The following is a 21,558-nucleotide window of genomic DNA, read 5'->3' as shown; positions in this document are numbered from 1 at the left end:
AATTCCACATTCCCTATAACTTTTCCTATAAGGGGGCAGTTTCAGAGCAGCTATACAGGCACTGGATATCAAGAAGCGATACATATGGTGTTAAAATCCTTCCTGGCACAGCACAAAAAATATTGAAAAATATACCTAATCTACCATTAGGATTGCCCAAGATAATTCAAACTAAACAACATTAATATAGTGAATGTCATTCAAGAACTCCCAAAACTAATTTGTAGAGAAATTACTCCATAAAATTTCTATTAATCAGGCTTCTGTATTACTGAAAGAAAGTAAAGGGCTAATCTCTAGGTTACAGCAATATTGTTGCTTCAGTAAAGTACACATTTTTATTTTTTTCCCCAATTTATAAAAAAACGAATACCTATCCACTTTATTATTAAGTATTTTCTTTGAATAGTGTTTTATATTATTATATCTGCAAAATGTCAAAGTGCCAAAGTGCCAAAAAGTGCCAAATGAGCCAACTTTAGGACCCATTTGGTGTAGTGGAACATGGTTCATCTTATACTAGAAACACAGGGCAGAAAAAGTATGCTTGCCCTTTTGAATCATTTTGTGTGTAAAGAGAGTACATTTGTTTTCATTTTCAACAAGAGAAGATCCAGATGCAATGCGAAAAAACTTTGTTAGTCACAAATCCAGCTTTTCATATCAAAGTAAGTTCAGCCTTTTGGAGGAACCACTTTAAGGAGACATGCATTTGAACACTGTACATACACTGTCCTAATGTTGGGCCAGTGTTATGACAGACAGACAGACAGACAGGTAGATAGATGCTGGCCAGAGAACAATTGCCAAAGCTAAGCCAAAACACTACAATTATACTCCTAAAGCTGGACTACAGCCAATGATTTAAAAGTTATGCATGACATGAGACACCTTATTGTAACACACTAAACTGATAAAAGCAACCCAAGAGGGGAACTTTTCAAGATATTTAAGAAATTCACCCATTTCTACATATTTTTAATAGCTGAATATAATTGTAAAAAATACCCAACACAAAGAAATACTTTTTCAATGTTAATAAAAATGTCACAAGATCTGATTGAAGTATTGTTGCACATTCCACTCCAAATAAGATATCAAACACAGTGTTTAGGTATTATTTAATTTGAACTCTCTATTAATATAACACTTCATGCAATTAAGGATGGTACATTATGTGTATTTATAAGAGTTTTACTGATGCAATCTTGTGTTCCATATTTATGTTGTTTTAACATTAGAGCTTGATTTGTATAACACAAACAGTGTAGAGTTAATTTAAGTTTTGACTTAAAACTGGGCAAACCGAATGAAATATTATACTGTGATGTATATCATTACATCATAAGTAATGTTTTAAGCAGATGAAAGTTGTACATGTAAACAATATTTAAATAGCAAATGTACTGAACTGTTGCATTTTACATTGTGCAGTCATCATGCATTTCCAACACAGAAAAAAATACCTGGTTAAGCAATTAGATTAACCATGTCCTCAATTTGTGTCTATTTTAGGACATCAACAATACCATTTATATTACACATTTAGCCTAATTAAAACATGTGCTAATCAGATTCAGCTCTGTAATTTCCCTAGATTCATGGGCAGAAAAAGATCCCAGTCATCTATGATATCCTTGTAGGCAGAATACACTGTTGTGATTCACAACAAAAATAACATCCAAAAGAAAATGTCCGCCTTGCAGTGCCTTTCCATTCCAAAGTCTAGTTTGAAAATGGTTTAAAATATAAAAAATTCTACTTCTTGATAATGGAAGTAGAATTACAGAACCCACACATTATAGTTACTGGATAGGAAAGTGCTGAAAGGTTTTGTTGTTTTTTTCCTCCCTGAAGAATTCCTCGTGTAAAAGAGGCGAACATTCATCAGTCACATATTCATTTCCACAGATTTTGTGTGTTGATGGAATCCAGCTCAAAGAACATATGAAGGAAAGTTACTATTGACATGCTGAACAAAAACAGTCTTTGCCCAAAAGGTCAATTCAGAAGTTACAAAGTTGAAATGATGAATTCCACAGTTTTGAACTGAAACTAAGAAGTAGGTCAATTTACAATGGCTGAAATTTGTTTCAAGAAATACAATAGCGGTTTGATTCTAGTTTATTGACTATTGGCAAATTGAGGAAATGGGCTGTATAATTGCTTTAGGTTCAGACAACATAACAGATGAAAATAGAAACCTCAACCTTACTAAAGGTGAAAACTGGATATAAACCTAAACATCACTATGTAATTATAGACTAATTATTATTGCTTATAGTAAATGCAATTGGGCTAAGTTGGAACTTAATACCCAGTTAATTGGCTTCAGACAAATAGGATTCCTTCCTGAACACACTTGCTTCCTATCCGGACCTATCTGCAAGATACTGAAAACGTACAGAAAGGCCTTGATTTACCACCACACTGAGATGTTTGGAAAAAATATAATTAAATGAAACCAACTTGAACATATGGGACTTAATGCAGCACAGAAACAACTTTCAAGTTTTAATTTCTTAATTAGAGTGCAAGGAAGATATTCGTCAAGCTTCTATTCATCACTGATTGGAAGAGACAGCATGGGATCATTTTACTTCATTATCAGTGTAGAAAACCTAGCTGAGCTGTATTATTAATGAGACACGCAACAGCCACATATGTCACTGTAAAAACACATTTGCCATTATGATAAAGGGATTCTGATGTCCTGATGTACCTGATGGTTCCCTACAATTAACACCCACAAAGTAACATAAATATGTCAAGCCCATGACTGAAACCAAAAATCTATTGAGCAAAGGGAAAGGTTAGGAGCATGAAAATTATTTAAATGCTATATGCATTCAATAAAACATCCTGAACTCCAGGTACACTGGGTTTAATGCTCAGCTGCTCTATATTTGGCTACTCTAAATGCAAGAAGTGATTCTAATTTGATTGATATTTCAGCTGTGATTGTATCCAATAAACCACTCCACAAGGCAGTAGTAACAAATCTTCTTGGCAGTTGGTAAATTTAACAGTTGTGAAATTGTATTGAGTACAGATGAGTTCAGATCATATATAAAGCGAAGCCTGTTCAAATGGTTAGGTTATCATTATCAGAGGTGATTATCAATTCCCACCACACATTTGATTTCAGTTTTTTAAATTGAACACTAATGTATTGGAGATATGCATGTGTGTGCTTGTGTGCGTGCATCCATGCGTGCGTGTGTATGAACATACACACACCTAATATCACTCAGTGATTCAAAGTAATATTTTGATAAATTATATATTGAGTTTATTAAACACTCACTTATCCTAGCAAGTGGTAATTTAAAATAATGCAAACAATTATTGGCATACTGTATCTTAGAACTGCTTGTGTGTGTGGCAGGTGTGAGAAATGCTGTAAAGTAAGAATGCTTTCAAAAACAGACATGCTAATAGATTATATGTATCAATTACCTAAATGCAAAGTGAGTGAACAGAAGAAAAATCTAAATCAAATCCACCCTTTGCCTTCAAAACAGCATCAATTCCTCTAGGTACACTTGCACAAAGTCAGGGATTTTGTAGGCATATAGTCAGGTGTCTGATTAAACAATTATACCAAACAGGTGCTAATGATCATCAATTCAATATGTAGGTTGAAACACAATCATTAACTACTGAAACAGAAACAGTGATCTGGATTGACGAGTCAAACTTTGAAATATTTGGCTGCAGCAGAAGGCAGTTTGTTCGCCTGGGCTGGAGAGCGGTACACGAATGAGTGTCTGCAGGCAACAGTGAAGCATGGTGGAGGTTCCTTGCAAGTTTGGGGCTGCATTTCTGCAAATGGAGTTGGGGATTTGCTCAGAATTAATGGTCTCCTCAATGCTGAGAAGTAAAGGCAGATACTTATGCATCATGCAATACCATCATGGAGGCATCCGATTGGCCCCAAATTTATTCTGCAGCATGACAACGACCCCAAACATACAGCGACAGTCATTAAGAACTATGTTCAGTGTAAAGAAGAACAAGGAGTCCTGGAAGTGATGGTATGGCCCCCACAAAGCCCTGATCTCAACATCGAGTCTGTCTGGGATTACATGAAGAGAGAGAAGCAACTGAGGCTGCCTAAATCCACAGAACAACTGTCGTTAGTTCTCCAAGATGTTTGAGTTCCTTCATAAACTGTGTGCAAGTGTACCTAGATTAATTGATGCTGTTTTGAAGGCCAAGGGTGGTCACACCACATATGGATTTAATGTAGATTTTTCTTCTGTTCACCGACTTTGCATTTTGTTAATTGATAATCTATTAGCATGTCTATTTTTGAAAGTATTCTTACTTTACAGCATTTTTTTCACACCTGCCTAAAACTTTTGCACATTACTGTACATGTATATCTAAATATATACGAGTCTTCTGAAACTATTTAGAGTCCTTATAAAAAAAATAATCTGGCAAGATTTTTAATGTATGTCATAGTCCTGAGCCTGCTTTGCATTAAGTGAGGCAGATTTGTTTCTATTTTAAATGTACACCTGGGATCAAGCACTCATTTTTTTAAAAGTGCCACACAAGTGTTTTTGAAAAACCTAGTAACCACTGATGTGAAAAAGTATGCTTTTGATTATTTTGTTGAAAATGTCATAAGCCTGTAGGCAAAAGGGTGATAATCTATACCACCCTCTTGCCACAATTCAAAAAAGGACATAAGTCCAAGAAATCATAAAGGGATCATTTTAAGTGCATGTACATCTACACACACATAGACTACATGCCAATGATGAAAGCACAATATACACTTACAGCAAAAGGCACTGAGTAATTGTAAAACACTACAACACAAAGACATGCAACAATCAAAAATAAAGAAATAGAAGCAGTGTCCCACTGGTAGGTTTGAAAATAGTTCTCATTCAAAATCTTTCACAACTCTTACCACCAGAGACTTCTCACAGAACAGACAGTTAACTTGACAAATCACTTCAGGTTACACGGTGCTTTCAAAATAAAATACCCAAAACACTTAAATTATAAGGTGGTTTACAAAACATAGAAGGTTAAATAACTAGGAAACCAAAATAAAATGGTAATTGTGGAATATTTACCATCACTTTAAATGAAAAGGTATTTGTACTAGTGAGTTATTACAAAAGAGGCATGTTTTTGAACCTACTGGGACATGGGAAGGAAGAACACAAGCTCTATAACCCCATCATATTTCCCTTCAAGAAAGTCACTATTCTTGTATAATTCACATTTCATTTATTTCGATTGATTTTAAGTGCTAGGGCACATGATGTCATTCTTTCAGTTCACAATGGTCTAGTAGGATTCTGGAAGGAACCACTAGATTCCATATCAGTACAGCAGAACAAAACCTGGGGGCCAGTAGGGGGGAAATTTAAAAATATTATACTGCACAAAATTATGGTAGCTTTGAAGGTTTCTCTTGAAACTTTCTTCTGTGTTGACTTTCCCTTTATATTATGGAGAAAAACTATTTTCCATGGTTAGATTAAACAAATAAATCAGTTTTTCTTTCCAGCTGGTGTGCATATTTCATTCTACTGCCGTGGAACTTCAACAATAGAAAACAATAAGAAACCTGCCGTTTTACATTTTAAAAATAAAACACTTTTTCTCTCTGAAAAGAAGCCAATTATGAAGCCAGGGGTTACAATGCCATTCCTTTCAATGTACTGGGGTGTTTTATGCAAAGTGTTCTGGAAATTGTATTGTCTTGTATTGTATTAGACGGTGTACCTTTTCAACATTTGGCAAGATGATTTCATAAATGTATTTCTGGATGCTGGGTTCCACAACAATAAAAACATATTGAATTCAGCAAGTTTCAGAGCAAGGAAATGCAGCTGGGAGTTGAGGCCTTGAAATGCTGCAAAAATGTTGAGAAAAGAGAAATTGCCTTTATATGATCTTTGTCTTCAAAGGAATAGTAAAATGGGGTAGTTCATATCAAAATAAAAAAAACATACCAACTGGTACATATTCAGATTAACAGAGGAACACTACTGATCTGGAGAAAATAAAATAATCAGATCCATTTTTATTTCCCCCCCAAGAATTCAAGCCATAGACAAGAAATAAACATCTGTACAACACATTCCACCTTCAGCAGTACAACGGTTTCCTGAAAACTGCAGCAGGGGGCAGCACTATGAACAAGTACAATAAGCATTGGAAAAACAAATGCGCACCTACAATACATAACATGAGCAATAATTTTTTAGGCAAGTGAACCCTGTTTTACGGCGAACAAACAAATAAAAAAAACTGTGTGGAACTTACATGGATGTGATTTAGGCTACAGACAGAAACCTGCAGTCAACAATGTAGATATACTTGACATGTATTAGTCTCACAGCTGTAACATTATTTGGAGCTCTAAACCCAAACCTATAATTTTCTAATGTCAAGGATCCTTTCAGAAACAGTTGATTATCATTGCCTTAGCTACTGGTCTTACAACTCATAAAACAACCCTGGAAATATGTGGTTTGACTGCACAGATTGTCTCTTTACGGATTAGACGCACAGGGGAGCTGGAGGAGTTGGAAGGTCAGCTGTGCATTTTACAATGGTTAAATACACCTCTTCAGAGAATTCATGTCATCGGTTTGGAGATAAAGTCTTACAGGTCTCATTCAAAAAGCATTGACTACAGTTGATATAATAATTATTTGTCATGATGATCATAATAAGCTAAGCTATATTTTTCCATTAATTAAGTGGATTTAGAGGATCATCAGAGCTGTTCATATATAGCTATGTGGTTCGTTTCCATTTATGATGATGTGCTTATATTATGAAAACATCCTATACACCTTTGTGCAGGGAAGTAGAAACTGGGCGCATATTCTGTATTGTTTTCAGTTGCAGAATCTGAAGCCGTTATGGATCAACACAATGATCAAAGCTGCAGGAACAGCTTGGTATCAGCTTGCAGGACTGAAGACTCATCAGACAACTGTAAAAATAAGTGGCATGTACCCTAAAACTAGAGGCTAGAACAAGGTTTATATGTGGCACTCCAGTCTGGGTAAAAAATAATACAATTTTTATATTGGACTGAGCATCAAGTTATTTTCCAGTTTTTTTTGTTTGCCTGAATTGGTTATAAAGGTAACTATAAAAAGTATAAAAGTAGTAGCCTAAATGTGGGCAATAAGGTGTTTTTGACACTTGCATGTCATGGCTGCCAAACTTTCGACTTGTCATCCCAAGCACTTCACACTTGAATTTCATTTCCTAAGTTAAGTGCATATTGGTGATATACAGCTCTGGCTCCTTCGCATTTTCTAATAAAGAAACTATTCATTCATATTGAAACAAAGAATCCATACACTTATCACACACAACTACATTCAGCACGGCACTGATAAGGATTTCAAGATCAACAGGTGTCTTATACCAAGTTAATTAAGTGAAACATATAAGCAGATTCGCTTTGCTCTAAGACAGAAATTGTTGTCAACTCTCTATGTGTTCAACCTTTATTAAGCCTCAACCTAAATTAAAAAACACAATATTTCAACTTTATTGAGGTATTCAAAGGTAAGTGGGAAAGTTTTTTACAAAATATTATGTTTAGATTGTGATAACTTGCACTATGTATATATTTAGGTTTACAGTGAGATACAGAGATTAAAATTGAATTTCACAGGCAAATTACAAATCATATATGCTTTGCAGATGCAACAAGCCAACACAAATGAAGTTCCCAAATGCAATGTTCTAGACATTCCATATTTTCTCTTTATTCCACTGAAACTATTCTAATATGTTAATCAGACATTTGTTACTGAGGAATTACTCAAAAATAAATGAGTTAATGATTTTTTTTTTTTTTTTTGGAGAATCGAGTTCTAAGTATGCCATATCCTGCAGGAGAAGACTCTATGGATTTATGACTACTGATAGAGAAATTTATTAGCCTATATTCCACTTTTAAATTATATGCTCAAGGAAATCAGACCTTTTAAGACCAGGCCGACTGTAAATAATTCAAAAATCACTCTTCTTTTTGGTAAGGGAAATCAATGTTTTAATCTTCCTCTAAATTTCTAATTAAAAAGGGTAATTGCTTATTGAGCGATTAATCTACTCTCTATTAACTAAAGTAGAAACACTACAATCATATCAAACGCTTTGAAATAATTACCAAAGCCTGCTAAGGAAAACCAATTTTTCTGTAACATTTGATATAGGACACCGTTAAACACATGCTCTTGCCATTCAAAGTAAATTTATAACAGTTCCTTAAAAGGTATATTTTTCTGACATAAAAGGAACAAAATCAGCAGCCATGATGTTTTGATGAATTTCAAATCTGCATAATATGTGTTTAGAAATTCATAATACTTGTGAAAGTATTACGTGTGAAAAACAATACTTCACTCATAGCATATCTACAGAGAAAAGCCGTATTGAACCATCTCACAAATAAAATTAAAATACCAAAATGTTTGTGAAAACACTTTTCACCCGTGCTTAACAAGGACTTGACTCACGTTGTTCTTCAACAAAATTACACAATTTATAAATAATTTTAAAAAATACATTGAAGTGAATTGTAATGCTTATAATTATATTATAAAGCCCTATGTAACAGGATATGCTTGATATGCATATGTTTTTAGTGAGTGCTTCTTTGAACACATTTGCAATATAAATACCATACATCATGAATTTAAGCTGAAATTCTTCAGATTGACCTGACATGTATCTGAAAAGTTGCAGCTCAGAAAGCACTAGAACGCACACTAAACGATAAAGACTGGTCAAAACAGTGTTATGGAAACAAGCAAAACAAATTTCAGCACCTAGAGGAAAGAGCATCTAAAGAGAAATATCAAGAGTGAAAATTATGTATAGTGCCTGTTAAATGACCCAGAGGTGGTAATATGAAGGTTCGGGACATTTTGTCGGTTCAGACAGTATCGTAAAAGCAGTATGACTATTGACCAAATTAATCCATTCCAGAATGGAATGAACAACCCCGAATATACTGACCACCTAATCCAGGGGTAGTCAATAGGCGGACCGCAGGCCAAATCTACCAACAACAGACACTTCTGAACGGTCCGCAAGAATACATTTAATTAAGATTATCTTTTTTATTTTTTTATTTATGTATTTATTTATTAATGTATTGTTACAGCGGTTTGTTGCACTCAGTGTTTATTGTGTAGAACCTAGTATCAGCCCTTCTTGGGTATATAGCCAATAGGATGTTATATATTTGGTGTAATATGGAATGTCCTATATAGAGCTAGTGTTCCCGTTAGATAATTAGTTGTTTGCTCACAGGTTCACGGTTCACGTCTTCATACACGTTCCAGACTGGGGCAAGAGCGTCACTTTGTACTAGTAAAACAAAAAGTTATTTGGTTTATTTTTGTGATTTCTATAAATAAACAACTAAACTGTGGATTGTTGGTCGTGTGGGCATATTTCAACCTCACTTCCATAATATAAAAGTGCATACACATGACCAGTGGTGTATATATAGGGGGGGCACGGTGCCATAGCTTGCATTCACCTAGAAACTCCCACATCAGCAGTGGAAACACAGCTTATTTCCAAAGACGACACATATTTCTAGCAGGGGCACCAATCGATCTGCCAAAATTGATCTCTGTGACTGACAAGCAACACAGACAGCATCTAGTTTGCCTGCATAATGTCGATTGATATGGGATTTTTCACTGGATGTGTCCCATATTGTACTTTGTCAAAAGAATGTACTAAATATATAAGCAATGAGGTATATTACTAATTCACAGAATTGTGTGTGTGTGTGTTGGAAAGGGGCATTTGGAGGTGTGATTTTTTTCCCCCTCTGGAGTCTGGACTTTGACTATACCCTGACCAAGAAATTTGAACCCTGACAAAAAAATTATTGACTACCCCTGGCCTAATCTATGGAGAAATATTTTTAGAAAAATTACCAAACACATGTATTCTGTTAAATTTGGTTATGGTAATATTGGCAAGTTTGGTCATGTGGCCCCGACACTGTGACTGCCAGTAATATATTTCCATATATATCTAAATCCTGCACTTTGTATGTTTTAGCTTTTTACTAAGCAGATATAAATCAACAAAGTTCAGTTGGCCCCTGTATTAAAAATGACAATGATTTAAAAGCAGAAAACAAAAACTGGAGACAGAAAAACACACTAATTTAACAGTTTCTATTTGTCATAGCATTGTAAGAATCTGCCAAAATAATAAGCAGACCAGGAAAAAAAATATTTAAAGGAGTCCAAAGGATCCAATTTCAGATCTGGTTCATCCAGACATGCTTTTTTCATGTCTACAGTTTTCTATGTTAATGTTTAGCCATTACCAAGATAAAATGTGTTTTCCCTAAAATTATAATGGATAGAATATTGTACTACAGTTAGTTCTGAACCACATATATCATTTTTCTTTAATTTAATTTAGTTTTCTACTTATTTTTAAGAATGTGAAACAAAACAAAAACATGACTGTGTGTGTATTAATATCAAAAATGGATCACCACTGACATCTGCTGTTAGCATAGAGATATTGTGACCTGGAGCTTCCCACAGGCAAATGCTCATAGAATTGATTTTGGGCACTAATCAGCAATACCATTCTTTCAGAACTCTGAAGAGCTACCATCATTGTATTTTTTATTTAAAAAAAATCATAAATGTTACTACTTTCATGCAACGTGCACTACAAATTGAGTATATACTAGCATTTTAAATGTGTCCAATCTCTGTGAAGGTTGACAAATTTGTTTTGATCAACATCCTTTCCCCTTAAGTGTAATACATTACACACCTGTAGAGGTACTGAATTACATTCTATAAACTAAAAACTACAAGACCAAGATCATTTTTCAAGAAGTACAAGCTGACATTATAAATACAGATGAGAGTGAAAGGCAGATTTCTGACAGTGCACTTTACTGCTACTCATTTTCCCTCACAAAAACAGAGGATTCTGTTGTGGGAGAAAAAGCTGAATTTTCAGTGCTATCGGTTTGAACCTTTTAAGGAAGGGTCACATTTGAAAATAATACTCTTGCCTTTGCATTACTAGCACTCGTATTGTTTATTTTGATTTCCCCTATGCTCCCTCTCCCTTAGCTCCTAACTTTGACTTAACATCTTGTCTGCAATTATCAGCTTTTACAATCTAGGATGTAAGACCTTATATATTGTTTACTGTATATCTCGTATACACTTGTGTAAATTCTGAATGTGTAAAATGTATTATGCCTTGAACTGCACTGTATTATTGCACTTTGTATTGCTCTTATGTTTTGTAAGTTGCCCTGGACAAGGGTGTCTGCTAATAAATAAATAATAATCATCTTCAAGAGAATGACAATAAGACAGGCAGCCTCATTATTAAAGGACAGGTTTTATTTATATTTTAAATAAATCACTCAATGCTTCTTTTGCATGTGTGGAATTAGTGATGAATTACTCCTAAAGCTGTATGAGTTTTAGATATCTGTTGAAATGTAGTGCATCCATTGGAAAAAAAAACGAAAACGTATGAAACCAAATGAAGAGTTCTGAAAAGATGCAGAAAAAACACAAATTACACATGCCTGTCAAGTTCAAATAATTTCTTGAAAGCTTAGACTAGTTCTCGTGTATCACAGAATGCCACGCTGTAATGGGATGATGCAATTCCCAAGGCAAGGGTTATCAGCACTTATGCATGTTCAGTTAGCAGACTTCTGTTTGGTGCAGCATTTACAGGGTTTAGCTGGGTCTGGAGCAGATGAAGAAAACTGCTTTACACGAGGGCTCTGCCACGTTCGTAACACACAAGTTAAATACAATGAAATATCTATAAAGTGGATATCCACACCTATGGCCACTGATGTCTCTCCAGAAACATAAGCGTCTCTAAAACAAATGTAATTTGCAGTAACTTCTCAGAGTCTCAGGTCATTGCAAAGCTAGGTGGATTTCTCTTTTTGTTTTCTTGTGTTGAGAACCCAGCAAACGTTGGCAAATGGAAATAGAATAAATCCAAACAATTCCAAAACAACTTCCACATGTTTAACTAGATCAAGCTTGCAAGTGTCTGAGCTGCATGAGCACCAAGATGAAGACAAATTTGAACCTGCTGCTCTTCCCATATGGCTTGGGAATGTAGCATTGGTTTAATCATTCTCAAATGCAGATAATCAGATAAATGCAGAGGGCAAATGGGTGGAATATTTTAATTGTCTGCTTGCACTGAAATGTGGCTGGAAATATGTACTTTACTTTGAATTTTTTCAAAGAGTTTCAAACTTCTCATCCTTTGGCTCAGCATGTCCACTGACTAGTGATAACAGCTGTTTGAGGAGAATTTAACTACAACATTTTGTTTGTTTGCATGGTATTTGGAGGTCTTACCGAGTTTCAGTCTGGCATAGTATTTCATTTGTACCCTGTACCTTAGCCAAAGGAAGTTTTTTTTTGTTTTTTTAAATATTAATTTAATTATTTTCATGGTACTTCCCATGTGTGATTAAATAGCCTCCATAACACTACCTAGACTAAAACATTTGTTCTTTACAACTTGTAACAATGCAGTCTGCATTGGAGGAGACATACCAGTTTGTTTTCTTGCATGTAGATTCTTTGCAGCTTTGGGCATCCCTTTGCTAGAGCCACCATGCCTTCGTCAGTTATGCTGTAGCACTGGCCAAAGTGGACATCCTTCAGTTCTGAGCAGTGCACTCCCAGCTATTATAAGAATGAATGAGATTTACTGTAATGTCATTTTTTCCTTATACAACACAATATGCATTTACATATAGCCCAAGGCAGTTTACAATATCAATATGCCAAATCAAAGAGGGACGTTTTTGGTCTGGATTTAAAACACAGATACAATCAGGAAAGGAGTTTAAAAAATGGTGGGTTAACAGCAAACGGACCTACTGACCACTGGTTTTAACAACAGCCTGGGGATGGTAAAAAAATAATAATTTGCAAATCCTTGGAGATTAAGGAGGGAGAGGGAATATGAGGTATTATAAGGTATTTTGTTAACACAACTCTGTAATATATAAAACAACCACTTTTGTAACTAAAGACATGTAGATCAGAAGAAATGTAATGGTTTCCTTAAATTTAAAAGACTTAAGATATGTAGCAGATTCCCAGAGGCATGCTCCAACGACAGCTGTGAGGAGGAATAGCATACATAAAATAATAATTTGTTTTGGAAAAAAGGGAAAAAAGTGACAACACAATAGAGAGCCATTCTGTGCTTACTAAACTGAAATACCGCCTAAGCAGCAACTCTATAAAATAGCAATATTCTTAGGGCCTATGTTGATGTTTTTTGCGGTACTGTGCAGATAGAACGAATCAATACAGACCTCTGCTTTGGAGGCCTAGAAAAACACAGAAGAAGGATATTTTGGTGGATCTTGAATTACTGAGATTGAGAACTAGTTAAACACATGTACAGTGTTCAATGGATACTCAGTTTAGCCACCACAATGTCCAGGTACACCGCTGGGTAACTAGGGTTTCTGTGCTTTAATAAAAACATGTTCCCACATAGTTTTATTATGGCGCAATCCAATTAAATAAATCATTTCACTTATTGATTTAAACTTCTTAAGGTATTTTTGGAGTGTTACCTTTTTTAGTGCTTCATCTGTGAGTTTATCTTGGTTGCCCACATGCACCTTTTGCAGGAGTGGACAGTGCATTGCAATAGTGATGAGAGACAGGTCACTGAGCTGTTTACACCGGTATGCTGTATATTTCAGGAGGCCCGCACACTGCGATGCTAGAGAGCAAATGCCAAAATCTAATACATTCCGGCAATCTGAGATATTAATTTCAGTGACGTTCTGTCTCCTTGATGCAATCTTTACCAAAAGGTCATCGGTGACCTGCAAAAAATAAACAGAGAGAAAGGGTTTATGTAAAGCACATTGTCAGATCATTTGTTTTGACTGCTCTACAACTTTTTTTTTTTTTTTTTTTTAAGAGCATATTTCTTTCATGCTTTGCATTTGAGAAATACACAGAGAAATACACATTTTTCACCGAGAAATACGTGTACACCACAATACTATAATAGCTTCAGATTTTATAACACTGACTTCTGCAAAGGGGATGTCCTCCATTTACAGAAAGTAACAAAACTAAAAGCTTTACAGAATTAATGCTGCATCCCATTACATATTTTACATATAGCACCAATGTTTTAACCAATAATGAGCACAAAGTAAAAATAATAATAAAACACATTAAAAACAGACATACCTGTTGCAAGCCACTGAGGTCTATTTGCTTCCAGAACTGAAAATCTAAACATAGATCATACCAATACTTGCAAACTAGTGATGCAGAAAGACAGCGTTCCCTGACAGATAGATGAGAAAACACCTGAGGGAGAAAGTAATCAGAATCAAAACGGGAGCTAATTTTGAAAATACACATTTCAAAAATAAATACTTATGTAAATCCTAAATAGATTTGCATACATCAACAAAACAATAAGACTAAATAATACAGAAGGCGAGGTTTGTGTCGTCACGGTGGATATTAGTCTCAGTCATGCTAGTCACTGCTGCGGCCTGAATGAACTAGAGCCTATGAAGTTCTCATAAATCATGAGGGATGAGACTCTTTCTAGGATTCAGCTACATCCATCTCCATACACTGCTGCTCAGCAGGTAGGCCTACCTGGGACAGCTTAACAATGGAGTGCTGTTCTCCAATCTTAGCAGCTGGCTTTAAGGAAGGTGAACAAAAAATGAAATAATATTTTTTTTAAATATGTAAATAAATAAATAATAATAATAATAATAATAATAATAATAATAATAATAATAATAATAATAAACAACAACATATATATATATTTCTTTGGAGACTTCAGATTGTTTCCTAATATTTACACTTAATCAAAAATCCTATTTGACTTACCGGATGACTGCAGATTTATGCTGTGGTTTATAATTAACTTCATGACAAAAACACGCATAACATCAGCACCAAAATATAAACAGATCGCTGAATAAAAACCCAAGAGCAAGTTGATAAACATGTATATCTTATGTATATAAGAGCAAAATAACAGTTGCGAGCATGACTACCATGTAGCTCCTTGTATAGTCTAATTATACAAAGACAGAGACTGTATTGTCAAGACACAGATCGTTAAACCTCTATGACAGTGCACTGTTTAATTTTCTAATGAAATGAGACCTCATTTAATTTTCTTTTCTATTTAATTTACTTTCACCCCAAACTGAGTTTTTGATGGATATTAATATGCTAATAACTGCTCATTACATTACCATTAATGCGAGCAACAAACTGAATTAGCAGAATGCCTTTCCCACCAGGGTTCTGGACTTCCATAAGTCTCTAATGATCCTGGAACAAAGGAGCTAATCGTACAGCACTAACAAAATTAAATTACAACTCACGCTCCTGAATTGGAATAGACCAGGAATGAGAAACTTTAAAGCTGACGTCTGATGTTGGGTTCAGGCAAAAGAGTGGGGAAACAGGTGCCAGAAAAGCCAATAGCTTACTCACGATTTCAAAAAAGGTAACTTATTAAATGTATGTTGCTGATTAAGTTGAGTACTGTTAAGTTAACAAAATACTTATTTCAACCTCGCAAAAAGGAGCTGCAGAAGTGATCATTCTTCTTACGTTTAAATTTGACTTAAGTTAGAATAAAACCTTATAACTGTAATTCAGCAAATTTATATTAAACATATGTACATTTTTTTTAGTTTTGCTTAATCTTGAGAAAAGTTGTATTGCTGTGGTCTTTCAATCTTTCTGGCAATGGACAGGGCAATAGGTGGAGTTCATTCCTTTAAGGTCTTCAGTAACTCGGTGGTTCTGACAAACAAAATAAGTCTATGCGATTTACCATTGCTGTCCACAGTAGTTACCATTCCTGAAATATCATGTCCAACACAATTATGATTGTTTTGATATTTTAATTCACATACTCCGAGTCATAAATCAAATAGGGAATGGAGATTAAATTGAATCACACAATTTCAGCTGTGCCTCAGGAGACAGAATAATAAAGCAGACTTAAATTGTACTTTCAGGATGTATACCATAAAACATCCTCTTACTACAGCTCCCTCAGCGCAGCAACATCTGTTAAAACTACGAAATGCAACAGTGAAATCAGAAAACATACATCAAAGAGGTAGTAAGCTTTACTGTAACCCCTGCAAAGTTGTGAGGCCACTTTTTCAATACAATTTGAATATGATCAGAAACACATCAGTTATCTCAGATTATTATAAAGCAGAAATAGCTCTTATGTAGATTTGTGTATGCTTTTATTTTTTTTAAGCAGATGCTGAAAATACACATTTGCCTGCATCTAGTCTCTGTGCTAATTACACACTTCATCCAGGGACATCAAAGTTTGAATATTATGATCATAACTGTATAAGTTACATTTTATCATTGAAGGCTCTGTCTGGGGCATGTATTTGCATCCAGAAATTTGTAAAGAGTACAAAAATTGAACTGCAGTGTGTGAACCCCAAAACAATGCATTATTCTGCATTGCTAGAAGGACCAGTGGAGCCATGTTTCTGTCATTTTGTGTCTTTTTTACACCCACCTTCAGAAGGATTGATGATGGGAGGTGATTGATGCTGGGAATGTCAGTCTCAAACGCTTTACTGTCACTCTGGTTGTCAGTTGGCGTAAGCTGGCTGCTCTCGGAGGAGCTCTGCAGGGCTGCGGTGCTACCAGTGACGTCTGGGCTTTCCCCCGAGTCTGTCTGCAGGCCCACGTTGGAGCCGTCCGAGGACGAGGAAGGCAGAGGGCACAGAGGGATGTGGCACTGGGCCGCCGAGTCACCACCAGCACCGTTTTCCGTCACCTCTTGGAAAGTGCATCTCGGTTGTTTGCAGGGTGTGCACCTCTGTACCCCTGTGCACTTTCGCTTGCAGACCATCTCAGAGTACTCGTTGGAGACGGTTCGGAAGAGCTGGGGCCCGATGAGCTTGGCCGGAACGCTGGACAGCAGGCTCTTGCCCTGCTCCTCCCAGATGGCAAGCTCCTTGGGGGACAGGAGAAACTTGGCACAGTCCTCGGGGGAACTAAGTGTGGCGTACCTCTCAGCAAGTTTGGAAGCGCTCTCAAGCTGGTCCTCGTCAAGGCTGCCGCTGTTGTGCACAATGAAGCACAGCATGCACGGCCCGTGCAGAAAGCAGTTCTTCCGCAGTTTTCGTTTCCTCTTCTTCACACGCTTACCATTTTTCGAAAGAAGATGGCCCATATAGAAGACTCAGGGTGCTCTGCGGAAGACAAATACGCACAGCTTCACACAAGCTACACAATTTCACAGGTGAGTCACACAAAATGTACTGATACAATTAGGCAAGTTTCCACGTACTTGCAAGGGGGAAGGAGCTTGACATCGCTCTCCGAACACCAAAGCAGCAGTTTTATATATGATGATTATCATTCTAAATCTATGTTAGACAAAAGCTAAAACAAAAGCTAAATTTTTTAATAAAAACATGATTAAACATCCTGTAAAATATTACTTTCTAATAAGATAAATAATACAAAGCCTTAAGCAAATTCTTTCACACAAAACTAAAGCATAAATTTGATGTTTGATGAAGGGTGCTATGATTTCACCTCATTCTACATTTGCACGGCTGCATGGTGAAGAAAACACATCAAACCACTTATCAATGAAAGATGTATGAAATAATGGAACCCCTTTCAAAATAATATTCATGAAGCAGAAATATATAGATCTGCACAGTGAAGATAGTGAAATATTGAACCGAAAACAACAAACTCATTGAAGAAAAAAAAAAAAAAAAAAGTAATGTATGCGTGTGGACGACAAAAGCAAGGAAAGGGTTTTACAAACGGGGGGAGGAATGTGGGTGTCCCAGGTTGCTAAGCAGGTAAAACACTTTCAGCAGAGTGCAAGACAAGTTTCTTTAAACCCAGTCCAAATTACTGAATTTGTTTGTGAATCCCCAGAGCTCATAATTCTTCAGGGACTTGATGATTGTGGAGTCAGCTGGGGAATTGTCAGCTTGCTGTGTTAGATACCTCCTCTCACTGGCCATGTGGAGCTTGGCAGCATCAGTCAGAACTCTGACCATCTTATTGCCAACACCTCCGATACTTTATATCCCTTGCAGATTGAAAGAGTCAGAAGATGCAAATGTCTATACAGCATTGATCTTAACAGTGCTTTTAAAGGCCACTGAAAGAGTGCAGATGGTAGTTGGAATTTGTTGGAAGTATGAAAGGGGAAAACAATAATAGCTATAAATTAGAAATGAATACAATTCTAAGATATCTATCCAAGGGCCCTGAAAATACAAATCAGTGATACATCATGAAAAATGCAAGGCTAAAACACCATGTTGTTAAGTTATCCTCTACTGATTTTGCAGATGTTAAACAATAGTGGACAACAGGTCTGCCATCCATTAAAACTGCAAAAGAAAAACCCAGCTACTAAATTGTATACACATTTCCAGTACAGATGGAAGTACATTTTCCCAACAAAACAACAAAAATTAAAACCATAATACCTTTTACTTCCACTGATCATCAGTTTAGCACAGAGTTTGTTTGGTGGTAATAGTGGAGGTGAGAATATGAGTAATGTCTTTAATTTACTACACCAAAATATAGGCCATAGAAATCTACAAATCAAAAGGAAAAACTGATTTACTAATGAATTGCATTGATTGTGAAAAAGAAGGCAGTGATTACATGTCGTACGAGACTTCAACAAGTGTTCTCCTCTGTTTTGCAATAAATAGAACCACAGCAGTAACTCTGATCTATTTAATTTTGAATATTGTCTAACACCTAACATGACACATTAGGCAACTGGTGGGAACTGACTGTTTTGTTAATAAATAAAAAAGGGGAATGTTGGACATCACAGATTCCAATCAACAACTATATGAACCGATAGAGTATTTTTTTTATACAACTGAACTACAGTGGAAATAGTCACAAAGACTAATTTAGCAGTTTTTAAATAATAAATGCAAACTTTGCATTCATAAACAGTGCATGGCTCAAACTTCTATACAATGTGGAGTCTTTCTAACTCTGTCATTGAAAGACAGACAATAGTAAACATTTTTTTATATATAAATACTTCCCCAGTTATATTGCATTTATATAGAATGTCGTCTTGACAATTGTCTGATTTCTTTGTAGTAGCATTTTCGTGGTTTAAACTAATGGTTTATATGGATAAGACTAATGGTTTGGTAGCCAATCAACATAATAAGACAAACCATACAAATATACCCTATGGATTGACAATTGTTTAAATTATGCGTTAGGTGAATAATATTTAAAGAGAACAAAATTCCTGGTTATCAATCGGGATGAAATTACTGTCTCACACACAAGATCTACATAAGTATTGATTAGTATTTTAAATTAATCATTGCAAATAATGATTGTTTAGTATTTATTCACATCATCGTGGAATTCTGCTGCAAGTAAAAAGATCAGAGAAATCGGTGTTTGGGAGATTCTAAATAATGCTATATGCACTACCAATGTTTTATTTATGTATTTATTTATTTATTATATACTTAATTACACTTGACCTGATCGAATACATTAGCATTCAATATACATTACTCTCACCATAGTATGATGCACATCTATCAGTGAGTGACTGAGACAGGGACACAAGATAACGTGACAGTACATAAACAACTCCCCACCAACGCACTGTTATTAGAAATACTCTTTATATAATAAATAGTGGGCCTTTCTTACTGAGCTGCACAGCGAAAAATACATATTCTCCCGTGCTCGTGAGAAGCTAAAAATGATCATTTTTTAAAAAGCTTTCACGATTTTACAACCGGTGATATCAGTCCTCGGCAGCTCTGTCGCTGTCTGAGCTTTCAGGTTAAGACAATTACAGGTGGTAATGTATAACCTGGGAGAAAACAACTTTCCAGCAGTGAATTGGAGAAGAAACAGTTCATCTTACTTACAGCAATGTCTTCTCACCAGTTCTCACAATTCTGGTCCCTCTCAGCCCCTGCGTTCATAATCCACGTATTATTATAAATACAACAAGAACTCGGTACATTTAAAAAGACAGTGTTATTGAGAACATTTACGAATATATTCCCAAAACACATATGTTATTGCTGTCTCTAGAAAGTGTTCCGGAATATACATGGGGAAAGGAAGTCCTGCCCATTGAGAAGTAGTGATTGGATAAAACCTGTGCTTTCCAGGCGCAGGGGTCCACCTTTCTTGCCTTGTAATTGGACAACAAACCTGTCAGTTTCACAGTGGCGTCACTGAGAGCACATACCATTTGTCAATCAAACTCAATAAGGCCCGCCTCCACGCTTAGCAACAAGCCTGTGTATCCTGAATACATATAGAAAAAATAAGTTTATTTTTTAGGGGAGCTGAAACTCTAAATTATAATAATTATTCAGCATCATCACATTATTATTATTATTATTATTATTATTATTATTATTATTATTATTATTATTATGGTGTAGGGGACAAAACAGTTTCCTAGTAGGGAACAGCCAAAATGCATCTATTCCACAGTAATTGTGCAAGTTTCCCAAAATGTTGTTATACATCATTATATTCAAAATAATTACTTCTTTCAGTGTTTCCCTACTAGAACCCTTGACACTATTGGACTGTAATACACTGTACTGCACTGTGACCTTTTAAAATGTAGTGAATGCATAAGTTTCACTTCATTCAGCCCTCTTGTTCATCTTTGCATTCTTTAATAATTTGCTAATATTGTGTATGTATTTATTTTAGAGTTGATTTATTATGAACACATTTTTGTAAGCAGGCCTTAGTTTTGATGCTGGCTCCTGCATAATAAGACATGCTGTATTTCCATTACTCTGTTGTATTTTACTGATAAGGAATCACCTAACATTTGTTTCCATGAACAAAACTGATTTCTTGGGCCGGAGAAACACATTTTCAATTGCATGTGTTTATTTTATTTAATTGTTTGTAAACTGTATTATTTCCCTGTGCATTTGAGCCCATTTTAAACCTTAAGTAACAATGATAGTGCTACTGTTTTCAAGTTGAATAGAATATGTATTAGTGAGATGTACCATTTGGGATTGGGAAATCGGATTATAAAAATTGCACTAGGTACAATGTAATAAATAGATGTTTCACTAGGCGGCATAAAAATGCTTCTAAAATCGTTATTGATGCCATAAAATCTTTTTAACGACCCCTGCTGGTGTTTTTTTTTAAATATGAGACTGTTCATTTATACATTTCCAAAGATACATTATTCTCCTCAGTCTGTACTTTAGATTGGTCGTTTATAAATCCGGAGATATAATTGAACACATTAGGGAGTTCTGCCTAAATTAAAGGCAAATAAAATACAGGGTTAGGAGGAAGACATTTTTCTGAATTGTGCTGTTACCTTTGGACCTGGGTGTAGGCAGTGTATCGCAGAAATCAGATGACCAATATAGAGAATATAGAACCTCATCATGTCAATTAGTGCAATGTAAAT

General features: G+C 35.5%; 1 protein-coding gene across 1 annotated transcript in view; it reads right to left on the bottom strand.

Annotated features, from left to right (window-relative positions):
* Positions 1-20,221, bottom strand: part of fbxl17 (F-box and leucine-rich repeat protein 17) — a 259,378-nt gene extending 239,157 nt beyond the window's left edge. Inside the window, exons 1-5 of the mRNA XM_066711238.1 lie at positions 20,021-20,221; positions 16,627-17,308; positions 14,280-14,402; positions 13,646-13,903; positions 12,606-12,737 (exon numbers count right to left, since the gene is read on the bottom strand). Coding sequence (XP_066567335.1) covers positions 12,606-12,737; positions 13,646-13,903; positions 14,280-14,402; positions 16,627-17,289 — 1,176 coding nt within the window. The 5' untranslated portion in view covers positions 17,290-17,308; positions 20,021-20,221. The remainder of the gene's footprint in view (positions 1-12,605; positions 12,738-13,645; positions 13,904-14,279; positions 14,403-16,626; positions 17,309-20,020) is intronic.
* Between the last annotated feature and the right edge of the window lie 1,337 nt (positions 20,222-21,558).

This window comes from Amia ocellicauda, chromosome 8, assembly GCF_036373705.1.
Source record: "Amia ocellicauda isolate fAmiCal2 chromosome 8, fAmiCal2.hap1, whole genome shotgun sequence".
Lineage (NCBI taxonomy): Eukaryota > Metazoa > Chordata > Actinopteri > Amiiformes > Amiidae > Amia > Amia ocellicauda.
The sequence above is the reverse complement of the archived record's forward strand: the minus strand, read 5'-3'. Positions and strand labels throughout refer to the sequence as shown.